This window comes from Erithacus rubecula (assembly GCF_903797595.1).
Source record: "Erithacus rubecula genome assembly, chromosome: 28".
Lineage (NCBI taxonomy): Eukaryota > Metazoa > Chordata > Aves > Passeriformes > Muscicapidae > Erithacus > Erithacus rubecula.
In genome coordinates, this window is record NC_136680.1 from 40,346 (window position 1) to 58,378 (window position 18,033).

Sequence of the window (18,033 nt, forward strand, 5' to 3'; positions counted from 1 at the left end):
GTACATACAATCGAACTAAAAGGTTAGTATTGGAGTCGTCTTGATCCTTTATCAGTCTCTGAAAAATTCTGTAATACTATGTTATTTTCTGATAGCTTAACCTGTGGATCTGTTGAGACACAAGGAATCTCTTCACATCTCACTTGTGAAATATTATCTAATTTTGACTGTGAGTACTGCAAAACACTCTCCCATCAATTTTAGATGCCCACCTGAGAGCCCTGAGACTATAACCTGTATTCCTGTATATAGCGCCCCAGGTTTATTTCGCTGACTTTAATAGAACTGGAAACCTTTTGGAAACAAAACTTAATGTTCCAACGGAGCAGCACCAAAAAAAACCCAAAAAAACCCAAAAAAAACCCCAAAACCAACCTATCCTAAAATTGTTGTTCAACTGAAACAGGGGATTTAAGGGTTAAATAGAATGAAGAGTAGAACATATGGTATCAATTACTGTGTGCACGATAAGAAACCCCTGATTTATAGATCTTGCTGGGCTTGCAAAAATGAAGGGGGCCCCTCTTTGTAAAAGTGCAGAGTGTGCAAAATATCACAACCGAGAGACTATAGCACATGCGTAGAAAGACAAGATGAAAAGTTCAACAGCGAGGAAGACTGCTGTTCTTCATCATTTCCAGCCCACCGACTCATCTAGAGACCACGACCCAATAAACTACGCAGCTGCAATGAATATGCAGCTGATTTCCATACGGAGCGGGGAACAGGCGGGGCAGATAATCAATATGTATAGGCGATTTAGAATATGCATGAACTTCCTAGATAAATAGAAGATTAGAAATCATGTAAGGTACGCAGGATTTGGGAAGATGCTCTCCCCCTGCGTCCAGCGCTGAATAAATTACGTACCTACTCCACAACTTTATAGGTTGTGAAGTTTATTTCCGTGCTTCACAACCCTGGTTCTGTTACCTTTTAAAATAATTAATAATGCAAGCATTGGACTTGAGGCAGGTCAGTTACCTCAAGCGTAACGTTCTGTCTGCGCTGTTACTCCAAGTCCAGCAGAGGAGGCGAGGTTTCTCTCCGGTGCCCCGGCCCGCCACTGCTGTCACTCCCGCCCCTCAGGCCGCACTAGGTGCGGGGCACGCGTGGAGAGCGGCGTCACGTGACCGGCGCCGCGCGCCGTCTCCATAGCTACGGAGCCGTAAAGCGCCGCCGCGCGGGTGTCGCAGCTCCTCCGTCCGTGCGGCGCGGCCCAGCGGCCCCGGGGACTCTCGGCCATGGAGATGCCGCTGCCGCCCGAGGGTGAGGGGCGATCGAGGGGCTCGGAGGGAACGGGGGGTAACCGCGAGAGTGGGAAGGGAGCGGGAAGAGCGGGGGCTGACGGCGTTGCCTTCCTACAGACCAGGAGCTGCGGAATGTCATCGATAAGTTGGCGCAGTTTGTGGCGCGGAACGGGCCCGAGTTCGAGAAGATGACGATGGAGAAGCAGAAGGAGAACCCCAAATTCTCCTTCCTTTTTGGGGGCGACTTCTACGGCTACTACAAGTATAAGCTGGCCCTGGAGCAGCAACAGCGTGAGTGGGGCCTGCGGCTCGGGCAGGGCCGGCTCGGGGCTCCCTCCCCCCCCGGCCGCGGGGTTTCGGGCTCGGCCGGTTTGTGTGTCCGGGCCTCGCCCTGCTCCGCCGGGAGCGGTTTGCGGCCTCATCCTGCGCTAGGTTCCAGGCCGAGCGCTGCTCACGGCTCCTCACCGCCCTGCTTGTGGGTTTGGAGGCGGGCAGGGGGAGCCGCAGGGACGGGCAGCGTGATGAGACGGAGCTCAGCACCTGGAGAGCCTCAACTCGGCTTGTCCTGGAGTTGTCCCTCTGCAAATGCATGGGGAGTTGCTGGCTCTCTTCTTTTGCACCATCCACCCGCGATTTTGCGTTAACCGTAGAATCATAGAGTATGCTGAGTTGGAAGGGACCCATCGGGATCATCGAGTCCAACTCCTGGCCCTGCGCAGGACACCCCAAGAATCCCACCAAATGTCTGAGAGTGTTGTCCAGGCAGCTCTGGAGACCCCTCTGACCCCCTCAGAGCGAGGGTCTATTTGGAACCAGTGCCATTTGCACCCGTGGGCTGGCGGTAGCAGGTTTCTCTGGGAGGTTTACTTTCAAAGTTTACTCTGTCTGATAGTGTTGTGCAAGCAAAGCCAAGACATCGAGGCTTCTGCACAGATCCAGCCCCTGCCACAGCCATCGCTCCCACCTGCTGCGCCCATCCCAGCCCCTCAGGGCACCCCATCTGTGGAGGAACTCATCCAGCAGAGTCAGTGGAACCTGCAGCAGCAGGAGCAGCATCTCCTCGCTATGAGACAGGTTGGTTTAAGATGAGCACTCACCTGGTGTATCCTGGCCTGTCAGTGGCTATAGGAATTAGGAGTGGAGGGGGAGAGGATGGTTTGCTGCTGAGTGGTGATGGAGGTGAGGAGAATGGATGTTGCTTTCCTCTTTTTTGTTGTGTAGCAAATGCCAGCGTTACCCTATAATGGATGTATCTGATGTGTAGGTTGTACTGGTATGATTGATCTGTGATTAAAACCTTTTATTTAATCTTTGAAAATCCTTGTTAGTTTCAGAGTGGAATAAATTGTGACCACCTTATCCTTGGTTAAATGCTGCAGATTGGTAGGAACTGCAAGATCTACGAGTTAATAGTATTCCAACTTAGATGTGATTACTGGTGGAAGGGAACTGCGTGCTATCAATTTTTGCTATCAATTTTTGTAGATGTGTAGCTGTTAAGGCTGCTGAAAACCAAACTGAAGAGTTCCCTGTGACTTGGTTATGTTCCTTACATTTAAGAGCTTCTTGCAATTACTTTTTATCATGTGATAGATTTTAGAAGTAAATTGGACTTCACCTGAAAAATGTGAAGAGTCTTTTCAGAATTAAAGAATTTAAACATTTTCATGAGGTCACAGTGGTTGTAAAAGATTTTGTCCTTGAGATAGCTACTCGTGTCCAAGAGGATAAGGATACAGCAGCTTCATTCTTTAAAAGAATGTTGGTTTTGGCTGTAATGTAATTCTTTTTCTTTATCTTTATCTTTTTTTTTTTTTTTTTTTTTTTTTTTTTTTTTTTTTTTTTTTTTTGCTTCTGCTTTTTTTTTGTTCCTTTCACCAGGAACAAGTCACATCAGCAGTAGCCCTTGCAATCGAGCAACAAATGCAAAAGGTTTTGGAGGAAACCCAGTTAGATATGAATGAATTTGACAACTTGTTGCAGCCAATAATTGACACTTGCACGAAAGATGCAATCTCGGTAAGTGGTCTGAATTTCCACAGGGATTTGGTGGTGCTGTGGGTTTGTTTGAATTTTGAGATTCTCCATACATTAAAAACAGCTTTATATCTGTGTTGTGTGGCAGGTAAGATGAAAGCTGTTACCTGAAAACTTCCCTTCCTGCAGTTATTTCAGAACTATAGGAAGCCCATATTGTGGGAACACGTTAGACTGGCTTAAAATATTTTAAATTTGCTTTTCTAAGGCTGGCAAGAACTGGATGTTTAGTAATGCCAAGTCTCCTGCACACTGTGAGTTGATGGCTGGACATCTGCGGAACCGGATTACAGCAGACGGAGCTCACTTTGAGCTGCGGCTGCACCTCATCTACTTAATCAATGATGTTTTGCATCACTGGTAAGAATTCTGTTATGGGTTTCAGTTTGCTGTTTTAATTTGATGAAGTTTCTCTCCTAGATGCAGTGTTGGTTGACAGTGGTTTGACAAGTCACTTCATGTTTTTAATGTACTAGTTATTTTTAGCTGCTGTCCTCAGATGTCCACAGCTTTGATCTAGTGCTTTAGTAATCAAATTTAGGTAAAACCATTTTACCTGCTTGATGTATTTTTCCTCCAAACAAGATTTTATACTGAAGTCATTAGGGAGAGAACTCTATTTCGTGATTCCACTACTTTTAGCAGAAGTTGAGATTAATTGAATATTCCAATGCACTTAGTGTTACAATGAAAAAGATAACTCTCCCCATTCCTTTCTCAAAGCCAGCGGAAGCAAGCACGAGATCTTCTGGCTGCTTTACAGAAGGTGGTTGTGCCTATTTATTGTACCAGTTTTCTAGCAGTGGAGGAAGATAAGCAACAGAAAATTGCCAGAGTGAGTATCTGGTTTAACTGCGACTTTTGCTTAGCTTGGTGCTATGTAAATTCACAAATAGGCAGGTTCAAGAAGATCACTGAGATATTTTTCTGGTCTGATTGTCTTCATAAAGTGTATTACAGGAGGTGCTCTAATTCACATTTAAAATAGAACTTAAAAGTACCTAGGCTTTATTTAAGAGTTACCATAATGATGTACACATCTGAATCTTTAGTGGTTCGAAAATAAATAACTAGGTCTTATGAAAAACTGAAGGCACAAAAATGCTGTGGTCCACTTTTTCTTTGATTGTTCATAACTTCTAAAATCACTTTCACTCTTATTCATGCAGCTTCTTCAGCTATGGGAGAAAAACGGGTACTTTGATGAGTCCATTATTCAGCAATTACAAAGCCCAGCTCTTGGACTTGGCCAGTACCAGGTTAGGCACAAAAATACAAGGTTTCTTTATTTATGCAAATATTTTTTAAATTATTTTCCTTTTTAAAGGATAATGTTAATTTCTGTCATCCCCCCCCCCCCCCTTGAAGTTGCTTACAAGGAATTACAAAAAATAATGTAAAATACAACCTTGTTATTTCAAACGTTCAATAGTCCAGTTGCTGATATGGTCCTGGATACAGGATACTCATACCATCCTGTCCGTATTTGTACATATTTGACAGTGTCTTGTATTAGCAGGGAGTGTTTAGTCGAAAGGAAACAAGCAAGCATGGCTTTAAACTGGATACATCGAATATAAAAATTACTGTGGCAGCTGGAACTTTTCCTTTTTGTTATTAATAATGAATGCTGTCGATTTGAGCTGATTGGAAAGACAGTACTAAAGATGGTGGGTTCCAGGCTGCAGAGAATATTTTGGAAATCTCCATAAAGCTTCATAATAGGTGCTGCCAGCCTGCATCCTTATGAGTTTTTTGGGAGAGAGGGTGAAGGGCAATACAGGGAATTCTGAACAAGCAAGGGAGGGCAGGTACTTGCAGTGTTCACTTGTTCTTCATTTGTTTTATTAGGCAAATTTGATCACTGAATATGCAACGGTTGTACAGCCTGTGCAAGTGGCTTTCCAACAGCAAATCCAGAACCTGAAAACTCAACACGAGGAGTTTGTGAGCAGTTTAACACAGCAGCAGCAGCAGCAACAAATCCAAATACCCCCACTAGAGAACGAGGTGAAATCAACACCCCCGCCTCAAGCCCCCACAGCAGCCCCAGCCTCAGCTCCACAGTCTGTTCCGGTCACACAAGCAGGTACTGAGCTGACCTGGGACCTGTGCAAAAATCAGTGGGTGACAATGTTAAGACTTTTGGTTTTTTCCTCCTTTTTTAATAATGAGACAAAATGCACTACTGGTTTGGTTCAGGCAAAAGCTTGAATCACTTCAGAGCCTTTCAGCAGATGTAGACTGATGGTTGAGTATAAAAAGAACCAAAGAGATGGATCAGAAATCCTGTCTCCCAGTAATTAGATTTCTGCAGAAGAAGTCCATCTGGTGTCTGGTGTGCTGATGTTTTATTTAACTGCATATGACTTTGATGCTGACAATAGTCTCTAAATTGTTCCAGATGATGGTAAATCTCAGCTGCCTCTAGCTGGTTCTACAGAGTATGATACAACTGGGTCTGGAGTGCAGGATCCTGCCTCAGGTGGACCACGTGGGCCTGGATCTCATGACCAGATTCCCCCAAATAAACCACCCTGGTTTGACCAACCTCACCCTGTTGCGCCATGGGGTCAGCAACAGGTAAGAAATAGTTGTGAAAACAGATGCGGATTCAGAATAGCTGTTTTGGTTGTGGAGGTTGGGTTGTGGAAGTGCAGTGAAAAGCTGTGGAAGTTAGAAATCCAGATTTCAATGCCAAGCTTTGTCATTCTGAGCGCAGTTAAAGGCAAAATGTTAATTATATTTCAGTTTGTTAACTATCACACTGTTCCCGTGAGCAAGAGCTGTTTGCTAAGTAACAGTTTGGTCTTTTCCCATCTTTTTTCTGAAGCTGCAGTCATTCAGACTCGTATTTTAAATGTTCTTTCACTTGTGCATGTTGCTTATGGGCTGTATTTCCATAAGGAGCTATGTTATTGTGTTCTTTATTCTTGTAACCTAATGACCAGACTTCTGTACTTCACCTCCAGGGACCACCTCATTGTCCTCCCTGGAATAACAACCATGAAGGAATGTGGAATGAACAGAGAGATCAAGGCTGGAACAATCAGCGAGAGACACCTTGGAACAACCAGCCTGATCCTTCTTGGAACAACCAGTTTGAAGCACCGTGGAACAACCAGCATGAGCAGCCTCCATGGGGTGGGGGTCAGAGGGAACCTCCATTTCGAATGCAGCGGCCACCTCACTTCAGAGGCCCATTTCCTCCACATCAGCAACATCCCCAATTCAACCAGCCCCCGCATCCGCATAATTTCAACCGCTTTCCACCTCGCTTCATGCAGGATGATTTTCCACCTCGCCATCCCTTTGAAAGGCCTCCTTATCCTCATCGTTTTGATTACCCCCAAGGGGATTTTCCTCAAGGTAAAGTGTGTACCAGGCCAGGTTTTCTTACGTTGTAATGCTGATTGCCATTACAAAATTATTTAGTGGTTTGCAGTGACAGTTTATCCCTGGTGGACTGTTGTGATTTTCCTAAGAAATGTTTAGTTTGGGAAACTACAGCTAAGAACTCGGTAGGAAATATGTGCAGAGTTGGATGCTTCCTTGCTTTTTGTGAGTCTTCCCTAATGGATAAGAAATTGTAGTTCAAATTCAAGTCAGCATCTCTACAGCTTTTGCAACTACTTTGCTTTAAAAATAGTTAAGTTCAAAAGTGAAAATTAATTAAGTAATTAAGTTCAAAAGTAAATTTAATCACCTGCACATCAGTCCATAGGTGAGTACATAAGTACATAAGTACATCTCTGATTGCCTTTCTTTCTTGATAGCTAAATAAAACATGTTAACCCTCCCACCCTGCAGAAATTGGACCTCCTCATCATCATCCTGGTCACAGATTGCCTCATCCTGGAATCAGCGAGCATCCTCCCTGGGGAGGGCCACAGCACCCTGATTTTGGGCCTCCCCCCCATGGATTTAACGGGCAGCCCCCTCACATGCGGCGCCAAGGGCCCCCTCACATGAACCACGATGATCCCAGTCTGGTGCCGAATGTTCCCTACTTTGATCTTCCTGCCGGACTGATGGCTCCACTTGTCAAAGTAAGTGTTTGCTATGGGACTGACTGGTGGAATTAAAAGATCCAAAACCTGTTGTTGTTGTTGTTATTAGGGACAGTTTAACATGGATGTGTATAATTTCAAATACTTCCATTCCACTACTAGTTGTGTAGGGTATAAGAGTAGGAGTAGTTGGGGGGACTAGGTAGTAAAAATGGTGATGATTTTCCTGTGTTATGTGCTAGAGGAAGCTGGTTGAACTCACAGAAAGACTAATTTATACTTGAAAGTCTGACCCCTATTTGTAGGAAATGGAAATCCCTAGTGATTTCCAGATGGCCAGGGAGACCTCCTAAGTCTGATGGGACCACTGTACTAGCTCTTCATAATCAGAATTCTCATGACGATGTTTTACAATGTCAATGTTATATAAACAAAGAAGGCTAGAAAACAGGAAACACTCCTGTATCAGCATTTTCAGGGGTATTTACATATATATTTTCTGTATTTGAGATGAACAAATGAGCCTATTCCACCTCTTTGTGTTATTCTCATATACCAGTTTGTGCCAGGCTTCCATCCAGACACGTTAGCACAAAGGTGGATGAATGAGATCTGCATTTTACCCACCTGGTGACCCACTTAAAACTGCAACCTGTGCAGTGCAGGCTTTTCTCAGAGAACTCACAATAGTGATAGCATGAGGAAGCATTGAGTCATCAGCAGAATCCTTATTTCCGGATCATTTTTTATATAGTATTGAAATTTGAGGTCTCTACACAGCTAAATCTGTATTTAACTCTCCAGACAGCCACCCCATGACATGTGACATGAATGCAATTTGTTTTGTTTCCGGCAGCTTGAAGATCATGAGTATAAACCTTTAGATCCTAAAGATATACGTCTTCCACCTCCAATGCCCCCCAGTGAGAGACTCCTGGCTGCAGTTGAGGCATTTTATAGTCCACCATCTCATGACAGGCCTAGAAACAGGTAATAGCAGGTGTAGCAAATAAAATGGTAAGGAAACTGCCCTAAGAAGGTGTCTCAAACCACAAAGTGCCCCCCTCTCTTTTGTCTGTGTCTTGGTTCTCCTAATGCACTTGTTGAATTGTAACTGTACTTGCTCTTCAATCTTATGCTAAGAGTTGCAAGACAGTTTTGCCCAGACCTTTTGTTCAGTACAAAATCTGGTAAAAATCCTTAAGGTCATCACTGAAGTGGAATATACACATGTGGATTCTGTGTGGTTGATTTGTTGCAGTGAAGGATGGGAGCAGAATGGACTGTACGAATTCTTCAGAGCTAAAATGAGAGCAAGACGAAGGAAAGGTCAAGAGAAGAGAAATAGGTGAGAGTTCCTGTGTGCCACCTTCTGCTATGTGCTGTTCATCTGAATGGTGCTTGCACTAAATGCAGAGGGAAAGTCTGTTCAGCAACATGCTGATGAAAATTTGAGTTTCAATGTGCTGGAGCTTCTAATCTGCAGAAAATGGAACCGGCACAAGTTGCCCAGAGGAGCTGTGGCTGCCCCATCCCCGGAAGTGCCCAAGGCCAGGTTGAACAGGGCTTGGAGCAACTTGGTCTTGAGGAAGGTGTCCCTGCGGAATGGCAGGGGTTGGAACTGGATGATCTTCAAGGTCCCTTCCAGACCATTTTGTGATTCTATGAAACAGTTTTTCACACTTAAGCTTTCACTTTCACTGCAGAAGTAGCGCTTGTGTGTAATTTTAATTTGATCAGGAGTAGATTTGTGTTTCTGGTGATTCTCCATGGAATCTCAGTGGAGTTTCTCTGTTCATCTGTGCAGTGGACCTTCTCGGTCTCGCAGTCGGTCTAAAAGCCGAGGTCGTTCATCTTCCCGGTCTCATTCACGATCTTCAAAATCATCTGGCTCCTACTCGAGATCACGCTCTCGCTCTTGCTCTCGATCGCGATCCTATTCTCGCTCACAGTCCAGGTAGGGCACAGGGGGTCTGAACTTTGGGAACTGGGGAGTGGGAAAAATCCATCCCTCAAGGCTGATCCAAGGAACTGCTCTGGTAACTCGTGTGCTCTCCCTTTCAGAAGCCGGAGCAGGTCCCGCTCCTCTCACAGCCGATCGCGGTCTCGGTCACGGTCTCGGTCCAAATCGTACTCCCCAGGAAGGCGGCGCCGTTCCCGCTCTCGCAGCCCCACTCCTCCGTAAGCTTTGGTTTGGACCTGTCTTCTTTTACCTGGGCTGTTTGAACAGAGTGCCTGCAGGGACACTGCCTCGTTATCAGGGGATAATAAGCATTTCAACAAAGAACAGAAAAGATGATGGCGAGCAGATTTGGAAACAATTTATCTGCTATATGTGCTTGTAGAGAGAATATTCCTCTGTTGTGGTGGCTTCTTATTTTAACTAAACTGCATGCAACTGTGAAGTCTGTGTATGTCTTCTTGGGAGCACGAGTAATTCTCTGAGTGCTCCATTGCACTCAGAGTGCAATAGCAATCAAGTGTTTTGATTTCCCTTGTGCTGAGAAGCAGGTGATGTATTTCTGGCACCTCAATAACTGCATAATCTTGTGGCTTTGATAAAGAATAGCTTAGTAGAGTGGATAGAATTGTGTTGGATGTTAATGCTTAATAGAATAGAACTGACTGTTTTCTGTGTCATAGTAGTATCACTGATTCCTCATTTGTTCTTATTTTCTTAGTTCTTCTGCTGGTTTGGGCTCCAGTTCTGGGCCTCCTATACCAGAATCGAGACTTGGAGAAGAAAATAAAGGCCATCAAATGCTAGTGAAAATGGGTAAGATGCTGCTCTAGAATCTTACAGAAGCCAGGAAAGAAAATTAGACACCAAAGTCTTAGATATAATTCATTAATACACGTTCATAAGAAATTGTTCCTTGGCATTCCAAGGTCAGCATAAGAATATTCAGAGATACATGTTTATGGAACAGTTATAATTGCCTTTCTGGGAAATATACAGGAGAGGGATGTGAATCTGGTATCAGATAGAAGTGACGCTACCTGAGGTATTTCATCAGCAGGGCTGACCGCACAGATTGGGTTCGCGCTGCCTTTCGTCTTATCCTCCTAACAGTTCTTAGGGACACTGCTGATGTCAGCTCCTGGAATCTCTGCATGTTAATGCTTGTGAAATAAACGGGACAGCTCATGTGTTGTTTCTGGTTGTCCCCATCCTGCTTTATCAAACTGATGCTCTCTTTGGTTGTTTCATGATTCTAGTAATAACAGTGAAGAGACTGCAATGTTGTGTCCTTGCTGCAGGGTGGAGTGGATCTGGTGGATTAGGAGCCAAGGAACAAGGAATTCAGGATCCAATTAAAGGAGGTGATATCCGAGACAAATGGGATCAGTACAAAGGAGTGGGAGTTGCGTTGGACGACCCTTATGAAAACTACAGAAGAAATAAAAGTTACTCATTTATCGCACGAATGAAGGCCAGGGATGAATGTAAGTGAATGTTTCTCAGCAATTTAGAAATGTCTTGAGGGTGATTTTTGTAAACCCAAATCAAAATATCAGTAACTCTTAATTTTTTCTAGTGTAACTGATACAGTAAAACAACAGGTAAGTGGACATGTACTCTTATTCAGCAGGTATTCCTTTTTAGGCATTGTGTAGCGTTTTAATTTCTGAAATGTTAATTAATGAGTGTGTTCTGTGTAAGCCACTTTCTGGCTGCAATAGTGAGCACCTGCATCTTTCGCAAAGTGGAGGGGGAGCTGTGCCACACAAGGGACAGCTGCTGCAGCAGGGAGGTCCTTGTGGTTGGAATCAAGTTAGAGCACACTTACTGTTTACCCCTGCCCTATTCAGTTTCCTATCATTAGTACCACATTCTGCCAAAGCCAGAACTGATAATAAATTCCCTGTAGTGCAGGAAGGGTTCAGAAAAAGTGGAAACTTTTATAAGAGGTGAAGACAATTACCCAAATGCTGGATTTTTGCTGAGTCTGTAATACAATGAACATTGGCATCTGCCAACAGCTAAAAGGAAAAAGCTGGCATGCTCAATGAAATGTCACTTCTGCCTCTAGATCTGTGCAGTCAAGTGGGTTCAAGTAAAGCCCATAAGGAAAAATTCCTTATTAACAGAACCCTTTTTCCACGAAACATTTCAGACACCTTAGGTAACTGCAGAATGTGTAAGAACTCTTTTCCCTATTGTTTCAGTGAAGCATGAAACACAAGACCCTCCACCACTCAAATAAGACTCTCTGAAGAAAGATGTCTTGCATCTTGTGTAAAACATTAAACTTGTAGAAATCCAAAATAAAATCTGGAGGAAGTGACAAATAAATTGCTTTTAAAACTATGGTGAAAAATAGAAAGCTACGACATGCACTTCAACACTTGCCAATTAGTGCTTTAAAAAGGCCAGTTGTTACTATGACATGTCTAGCAAGTTTAAAAATTTCCATTTATCTTGCAAAACTTTCTAATTAGTTTTCCATTTTATAGTAGAATTAAACCCATTCAAGCTGTTCCTAGTGCACGACTTTGCCTCATTCATTCCTGTGGAATACAGACATTATCTGACGTGGTTGTATGTTCTCTAGTTGCATAATGTATGTTTATTTCTCTCAAAAGGTTAATTCTATTTGAAGTGGAGGGGTGCTGCCTTGGGATCAAGTCAGACTGATGCTGAGCAGTGTATCCTAATGTCTAAATGGGGAATGAAGCATCTAGTTCCGGTGCACGTGACCTCTGAGCACTGTGCAAGCTTTTAGAACCTTCCACCCACCTTCAGGCCCCGCCCAGCAGCTGCTGCAGCCGCCTCTCAGGGCAGGACACAAGGATCAGTTCTCTGGTAGCTTTTCCAGCACTCTGAGGGATGGGTGATGCTTTGTAATGGAACACAGTCTTTAAGCTTTTTTATATTTTTGTACATACCCTTTAATAAAAGCTAATTAGTTCAATAGAAGATAATTCATTTTCTCTGCTCTACACGTTTCTATCAAGGAGATGTTCTTGGAACCTTGCTGTAATCTAAATGAAAAGAGAAACAAACCTTTTGTAACTGTTTCCCAGAGACCACCAGCTAGAGCTGTTAGGCCCTTATACTGCAGTTCCACTCCCCAGGTCTGCGTGGTGGTTCCCTTTTCCAGTTGGTTGGCTGTAGACTAAAATCCCTCTTAAAACCATTCAGTTAATATGGTGAAATACCAGTTTGTTCTAGATCTACTGTAGTTGTGGAACTGTACCTGTCTGTGAATCAGCATATAACACCTGTATGTTACCAACTTGTGAATGTTGTTGTTTTGCCTTCCAATAAACAGGTTTTTTTTAATAAAAAGGCAGCTGATATTTCAGAGTAAGTGGATTCCTGTACCTTGACTATAAGCCTTCTTTGTTTTGAATTTATCTTAATATTAACACACTCAAGTGTGCGTTTGGGGTTGTTGTAATTTGACGAGGCTGATTACATAGAAACGCTGCTCGGAGAATGGCACTAAGGTGAGGATATGGTAATTTCCTGCTGTGGTCATATTTCTCAGGGGCTGTAGTACAGATTTTCACTTCTACCACAATCATAGATGTGATCACAGATGTCACAATTCACTGAATAAATATGTGCACTGTGATGACTTATCATGGTTGTATTAGACAGAAGTGTTAACCTTGACATCTCCTTTGCTGACATAGTCTTGCTGAAGGTTCCTGCGTATCCCTATATTGTGTACATAAGTAAAACATTCAGCTATAGAAAAGTAAATTATATATAATAATTAGCAACTTGTACTAGGTAATTTATACTAACATAGCAGTTTGTACTAATCCTTCCAATAGAAGGATTCCAAAGGTTTAGAACCTTTTTTCTGTGCAGCCTGGAAAAGTTTCTTGTTTCAGCCTTAGAGCTGTAAATATAAATGTCACTTAAAGCTCAGTAACTGTCCAAGCAGTTATTTCTCCTGGGCTCTCCGAATTTCTTCAAGCGCTTGCTCAATTGTTAGAGGTGGGGATTTGTGATTCTTGATGTACTGCAAAAAAAAAAAAAGTTAATAAACGAATGTTTGTATTATGTAGATTATTATTTATTAAATAGTAGAAAGCAACTAATCTTCATGTCACAATACCTGCACATTTCTGTACTACCAACAGAAAGTGACCCTTGAAGCATCTGAATGATTGATCCCTGCTCATTTGAGGACAGCTAAATGCTACAGCAGAAACCTTAACCTTTAAAAACTATGGCCTCCAGCAGGACTTCAGTCCTTTTTTTTTTTTCTTTTAAACTTATTAATTAATCATATGCAAAGAAACCGGGTTTTCTGCAACTACCATAAGCACTTGTAAAGGAATATATGCTCATTCTCTGGTTTGTCATAAATACCTCTTTAGCCTCTTCCAGGGTATGGTAGTGGAACTTCTCATGCTCTAACGACTCCACAAGGGATGTGTGAAGGCGGTGAACATTCTCAACAAACTGCTGGGTCAGCATCACGTGCTGCTTGCACATGGTGTGTAAAACAAGAACCAAGGGGCTGTATGCAGTCAGGGCTGCCAGAAAGGGAAAGGATGTACTGGGTGAGGCACAGCCAGCAGCAAAGTCTGAACAAACTAAGCTGAGCTTAGGTGCAGAAAACAGTAAAAAAAAGAAGAAATGTGGTTCTGGTACCTTCTACTGCATCCATGCTGATCACGTGACTGGCAATTGGCACTGGATCAAAGTCGCTGGTTCCAGCAGGCGGGGCTCCCACCGCAGAGGGGTCTGCTGTGCACAGGATCGCATCAGAATTACTGCCTGAGGAGAGGGGAAAGGTTTGCTGCTACTGCTTGGTTCTTCGGCAGTTTCTTGGGATAGCAGGTGCCCTAATACACACTGTACAGCCTACCAGGAGATTTCTGTCAGCCAAAAAAATGACATAGTTAAAACACCTTCCATGGTCTTTACTCTCCGGCTGACAGCTCCATTGCAGAAAGCACCTTTTCTAATCTTAGCCCTAGGCAGAGTAAAAATAAAGACTTCTGTACTCGATGCTGCTGTTTTCAAGGACACTCGGGTTTCTACTTTCTCCTCAAGTGTGGCCAGGAATGGTGGCTCTTAATACTTTTTCCCTTAAGTAAAGAGATGTAGGCAGGGATTTATCCCTTGGGATATCAAAGCTCGGATCTGAACCTGTCCTGGGGCCATAATGCTTTCCCAAGAGAGAAGTACAATGCAAAAAAACTATGAATGAGCAATCACTTCAGTAATGCTACAATGCTATTATTTATGACAGTAAAGATGTCAGAATATTGAATTGCATTTGAGAGTACTACTTGTGCTATTGTGAGCTCTGCTCCTAACACTTGCTCATCCAGCCTCAGGTCCTGTGGGGGGTATTTTTAACCAAAAAAACATTTGTTATTATGATACTCAATCCCAGTCTTCTCTGTAGACAGCAGATTAAAGTGTTGGGCTTTAGACATTTTTTTATTTAGCACCATTGAGGGGAAGCTGGCACCGAAGTGAAGAAGTCTACCAAGGCTGCCTGGGCATACGTAAAAGTGTCAAACTAGCCTGATGAAGACAGTAAGTGTTGAACTCACTCTTTGCCCAGCAGGAGGTGCACGGAGGCTCTGCTGTCTGAACCGCGGCTTCTGTGAGGGTCACTCGGCGCCTCCGGCTGCGCTGCTCTCGGACCACCAGCAGGGATGAGGCTGCAGACGGCTGTGCTCCAGAACACGGGCAGCTCTCAGCATGTCCCTCTACAGATTCCCTGTCTGCTGTAGACAGAGACTTTTCAAAGTCTTCAGAATACTCTGAATTAAGAGTTCTCTCATTCTGATTAAGATAAACCTTTTTGTGTGGAGGGAAATCTGAGGAAACTCCACTTAAATGTTCAGAGATTTCAGCTTCAGAGACACATTTTTCAACATCCTCTTCAGCAGAATCACTCACGCTAGTTATTGCACTGGTCATTTTAAGAGCAGCCTGGTCCTCTCCCACCAGCAATGTATCTTTTTTCACACATTTGTTTGATTCTTGAGTAAACTGGATGTCTTTTCCCTGTAAAAGTATTTCTTTTAGAACCTCCACACTCCAAACAAAGGCAGACTGAGAATATGTGCTAGTTGGGAATTTCTACTTACTTTCTTCTTTAATTCTCCTGCCTTACTGGTAGTATCTGGTGCCAAACCATCAAGGCTCACGACATTTCGTCTGAAGCCTGCAAATGAATGACACCTATGCATGAGAATTTACATTAAAATGACAGTACACTTTCCCATGTGTGAGAAAAGTGGGGGAAAAATTAGTACTACCTTCCTAGTTTAGCACAAAAAATAATAGCAATCAGTCACTGGTTGTAACTTCGTAGAAACTCCTAAAATTTCCTCCTTTGAGCTGCTGATTTTCCTGAAGTTCATGAGATTTTTGCTGCTCCTCATTTCCAGCTGTTCTCACTCTGACTTATTAGTATATTGTGCCACTGATACATGAAAACTACTCTAAATGACCTATTTGTTTTGACATATGTCACCCAGGGCAGCGTCATTAATATGACCCCATTAAGTGAAAAACTAAGAAAAATACAAATCTATTTCACTAGAAAAAAGAAACAGATCAGGATAATTATTTTGATCAGGCCTTACTTTATGTAGAATTTCACCAGTGAATCCTTTCAAAGTGACTATTTGTCCATGTTTATTAAAAGAATTTATCAGAGACTATCAGTACAATTAATACTGAGTTTACTAAGACAATATTTTAGGAAACTTACATTTCAAGCTGCTGCTGGTTGGATCCTCTGCATCAGCCCCTTCAGAAAATAATTCATCTAATGACTTTATTTCACTTCTCTCACTTTCAAGGGATTCTTGAATTTGCTTGGTGTAGCCTGCTTTAGGCAGAGCAATCTTTACAGTGTTGTCTTTCATGGAAGACGACAACAATCGAGATCTCATGGCATGTCCTGACAGGTTTCTGCTGGCAGGTGAAGTTGCTGGTGAATTAACTCTACCAAACACACTTTTCTCTGAATCTTTGTTGTGAAAAGAAGATGCTTTAGGTAACTCTGCTGGTGAAACTTCCTTACCAGGTGGAGGAGCCCTTCCTGATGGAGCTGGAGTCTTGCTCTTTTTGAAGAACATGAAAAAGAGATTTATGTTACTTCATTGTTATGTGTAAATTGTTAAAAGGAGAACAAATCATTGCGGGTATTATAGAGTTATTTTAAGATGTTAAGGTGTGAACTTGAACCCTATCAAGAGCTAAACACAAATGCAAATTTAAAATTTAGTTGCTGGTGTTATCTAAATAAAAAGCGATCAATCAATTAAAACAATTATAAAGAAGCATTAACAAAGATACATAGTCCAGCAAATTTGTATTTACCTATCTATCCCACTGAGCATCACTTACCAGAACCTTCTGATTCTCATTTCCACTGGAAAAGCCCAAAGAGCTCTCCATCAGTTCTCTCATTTCCTCTTCATCACTATCCAGATCAAGCTGTTGTTTAACCGTAGCATTCCTTTTAGGACTTTGGATGCTTTTTTCCTCAGAATAGGCATCCCTGCGGGTCCCATTCCCACTGGTGGTACCGTAATTCTTCCAATACTTCTTGCCCCTGGCACCATCTTCATGCCCAGAGGCAGATGAGGTGCACTCCTCAGCCAAAGGTTTCAGGCCCGAGTCAGTGTTCTGCAATTCCAGGTGCTTTTTTTGATGCAAGATTTTGCTTTCTAGTTGTGCCACTTTATTCAGGACGGAGCTTAACCGCGTGTGGGAGGTGCTGCGCAGCGTGCTCTGGGCTCCAGGGCTGCTCTCTGCCCACACGCTGTTTCCCGGCCTCTGGCCCCACAGCCTCCCTCGCGCGTTTGCATTGCGCACCTTCAGAAACCTGCTGTGATGGGCCTGAGTTCTTCCAGCGTTTTCCAGCTCTGTGTCCATCACCGTGAGGTCACCACGTCCTGCGGGGCGCATGGCTGTGGCCCTGCAAAAATCACAGAATCACTGACCTTAGGAAAGACCTGACATCATCGAGTCCAACCTGTGACTGATCCTCACACACGTCGCTAACCAGACCAAAGCACTGAGTGCCACATCCAGTCTTTCCTTAAACATCTCCAGGGATGGTGACTCCACAGGAATGGTGACTTCACGGGCAGCCCCTTCCAGTGTCTGACCACCCTTACTGTGAGGAAATTTTTTCCGATGTCCAAGTTGAACCTCCCCAGGCACAGCTTAAGACTGTCCTCTCGTCCTGCCGCTGGTTCCCTGGGAGCAGCGCTGTCACTACCTGACTGCACTCAGTTCTGTCAGAGAGCTGTAGGAAGGGGGTTGTACAGAACCCTCCCCACAAGGGACACAAACACCGCCCGTGGCAGAGGCTGCCGAGGTACAGACTGAGGTAGGGCGCCGCTGCCTCACCTGACCTCGGCCCACGGGTGCTCAAGAGATCGCGGCCATCCGGGACGGGACGAGCCAGAGCTGGACGGAGCAGGACGGACGGCATGGGGCGGGACAGGGTCGGAGAACGGCGTGGAACCGGCCCGCCCGAGGCGGCGGAGGCTCCTCCGGGCCGTGTCCCGGAGCGCGGCACTCCCCAGTGTCCCGCCCGTTCATTGGCTCCGCCAGCGCCTCGGCGAGGTCGCTGCGCCGGACTGCAAGCCCCAGCATGCACCGCGGCCAGGAAACAAACCCGCCCTTTGCTCATTATTGGAGCGAGTTGGGAATTAATCCAGTTATTCAGCAGGATTTGCGTTAGGACCCCTCACTGAAACAACACATTGTAGGCTATTACCTGTCCTTT

General features: G+C 44.0%; 2 protein-coding genes across 6 annotated transcripts; one reads left to right on the forward strand and one right to left on the reverse strand.

Annotated features, from left to right (window-relative positions):
• The first annotated feature begins 1,123 nt into the window (after positions 1 to 1,123).
• Positions 1,124 to 12,612, forward strand: CHERP (calcium homeostasis endoplasmic reticulum protein). 4 transcript variants are annotated; one of them, XM_079328156.1, is made up of 18 exons: positions 1,124 to 1,269; positions 1,368 to 1,541; positions 2,143 to 2,324; positions 3,132 to 3,269; positions 3,496 to 3,647; positions 4,011 to 4,122; positions 4,457 to 4,546; positions 5,139 to 5,376; positions 5,692 to 5,870; positions 6,260 to 6,656; positions 7,098 to 7,336; positions 8,154 to 8,287; positions 8,559 to 8,645; positions 9,105 to 9,254; positions 9,365 to 9,478; positions 9,979 to 10,073; positions 10,559 to 10,744; positions 11,468 to 12,612. In XM_079328156.1, exons 1-18 carry the CDS (start codon positions 1,245 to 1,247, stop codon positions 11,503 to 11,505), a joined length of 2,730 nt encoding a protein of 909 aa, XP_079184282.1. In that variant the 5' UTR covers positions 1,124 to 1,244; the 3' UTR covers positions 11,506 to 12,612. The 4 variants fall into 4 exon arrangements, with proteins under 4 accessions (XP_079184282.1, XP_079184284.1, XP_079184281.1 ...); XM_079328158.1 differs by having other exon boundaries at positions 11,885 to 12,612; XM_079328155.1 differs by having other exon boundaries at positions 1,125 to 1,269; positions 9,362 to 9,478.
• Positions 12,613 to 13,076: 464 nt separating this feature from the next.
• Positions 13,077 to 17,824, reverse strand: LOC306813095 (uncharacterized protein C19orf44). 2 transcript variants are annotated; one of them, XM_079328175.1, is made up of 8 exons: positions 17,302 to 17,824; positions 16,641 to 17,214; positions 16,000 to 16,354; positions 15,371 to 15,447; positions 14,828 to 15,287; positions 13,914 to 14,039; positions 13,629 to 13,795; positions 13,077 to 13,275 (listed from the first exon to the last, which is right to left on the reverse strand). In XM_079328175.1, exons 1-8 carry the CDS (start codon positions 17,343 to 17,345, stop codon positions 13,198 to 13,200), a joined length of 1,881 nt encoding a protein of 626 aa, XP_079184301.1. In that variant the 5' UTR covers positions 17,346 to 17,824; the 3' UTR covers positions 13,077 to 13,197. The 2 variants fall into 2 exon arrangements, with proteins under 2 accessions (XP_079184301.1, XP_079184302.1); XM_079328176.1 differs by having other exon boundaries at positions 13,914 to 14,006; positions 17,302 to 17,822.
• Positions 17,825 to 18,033: the final 209 nt, after the last annotated feature.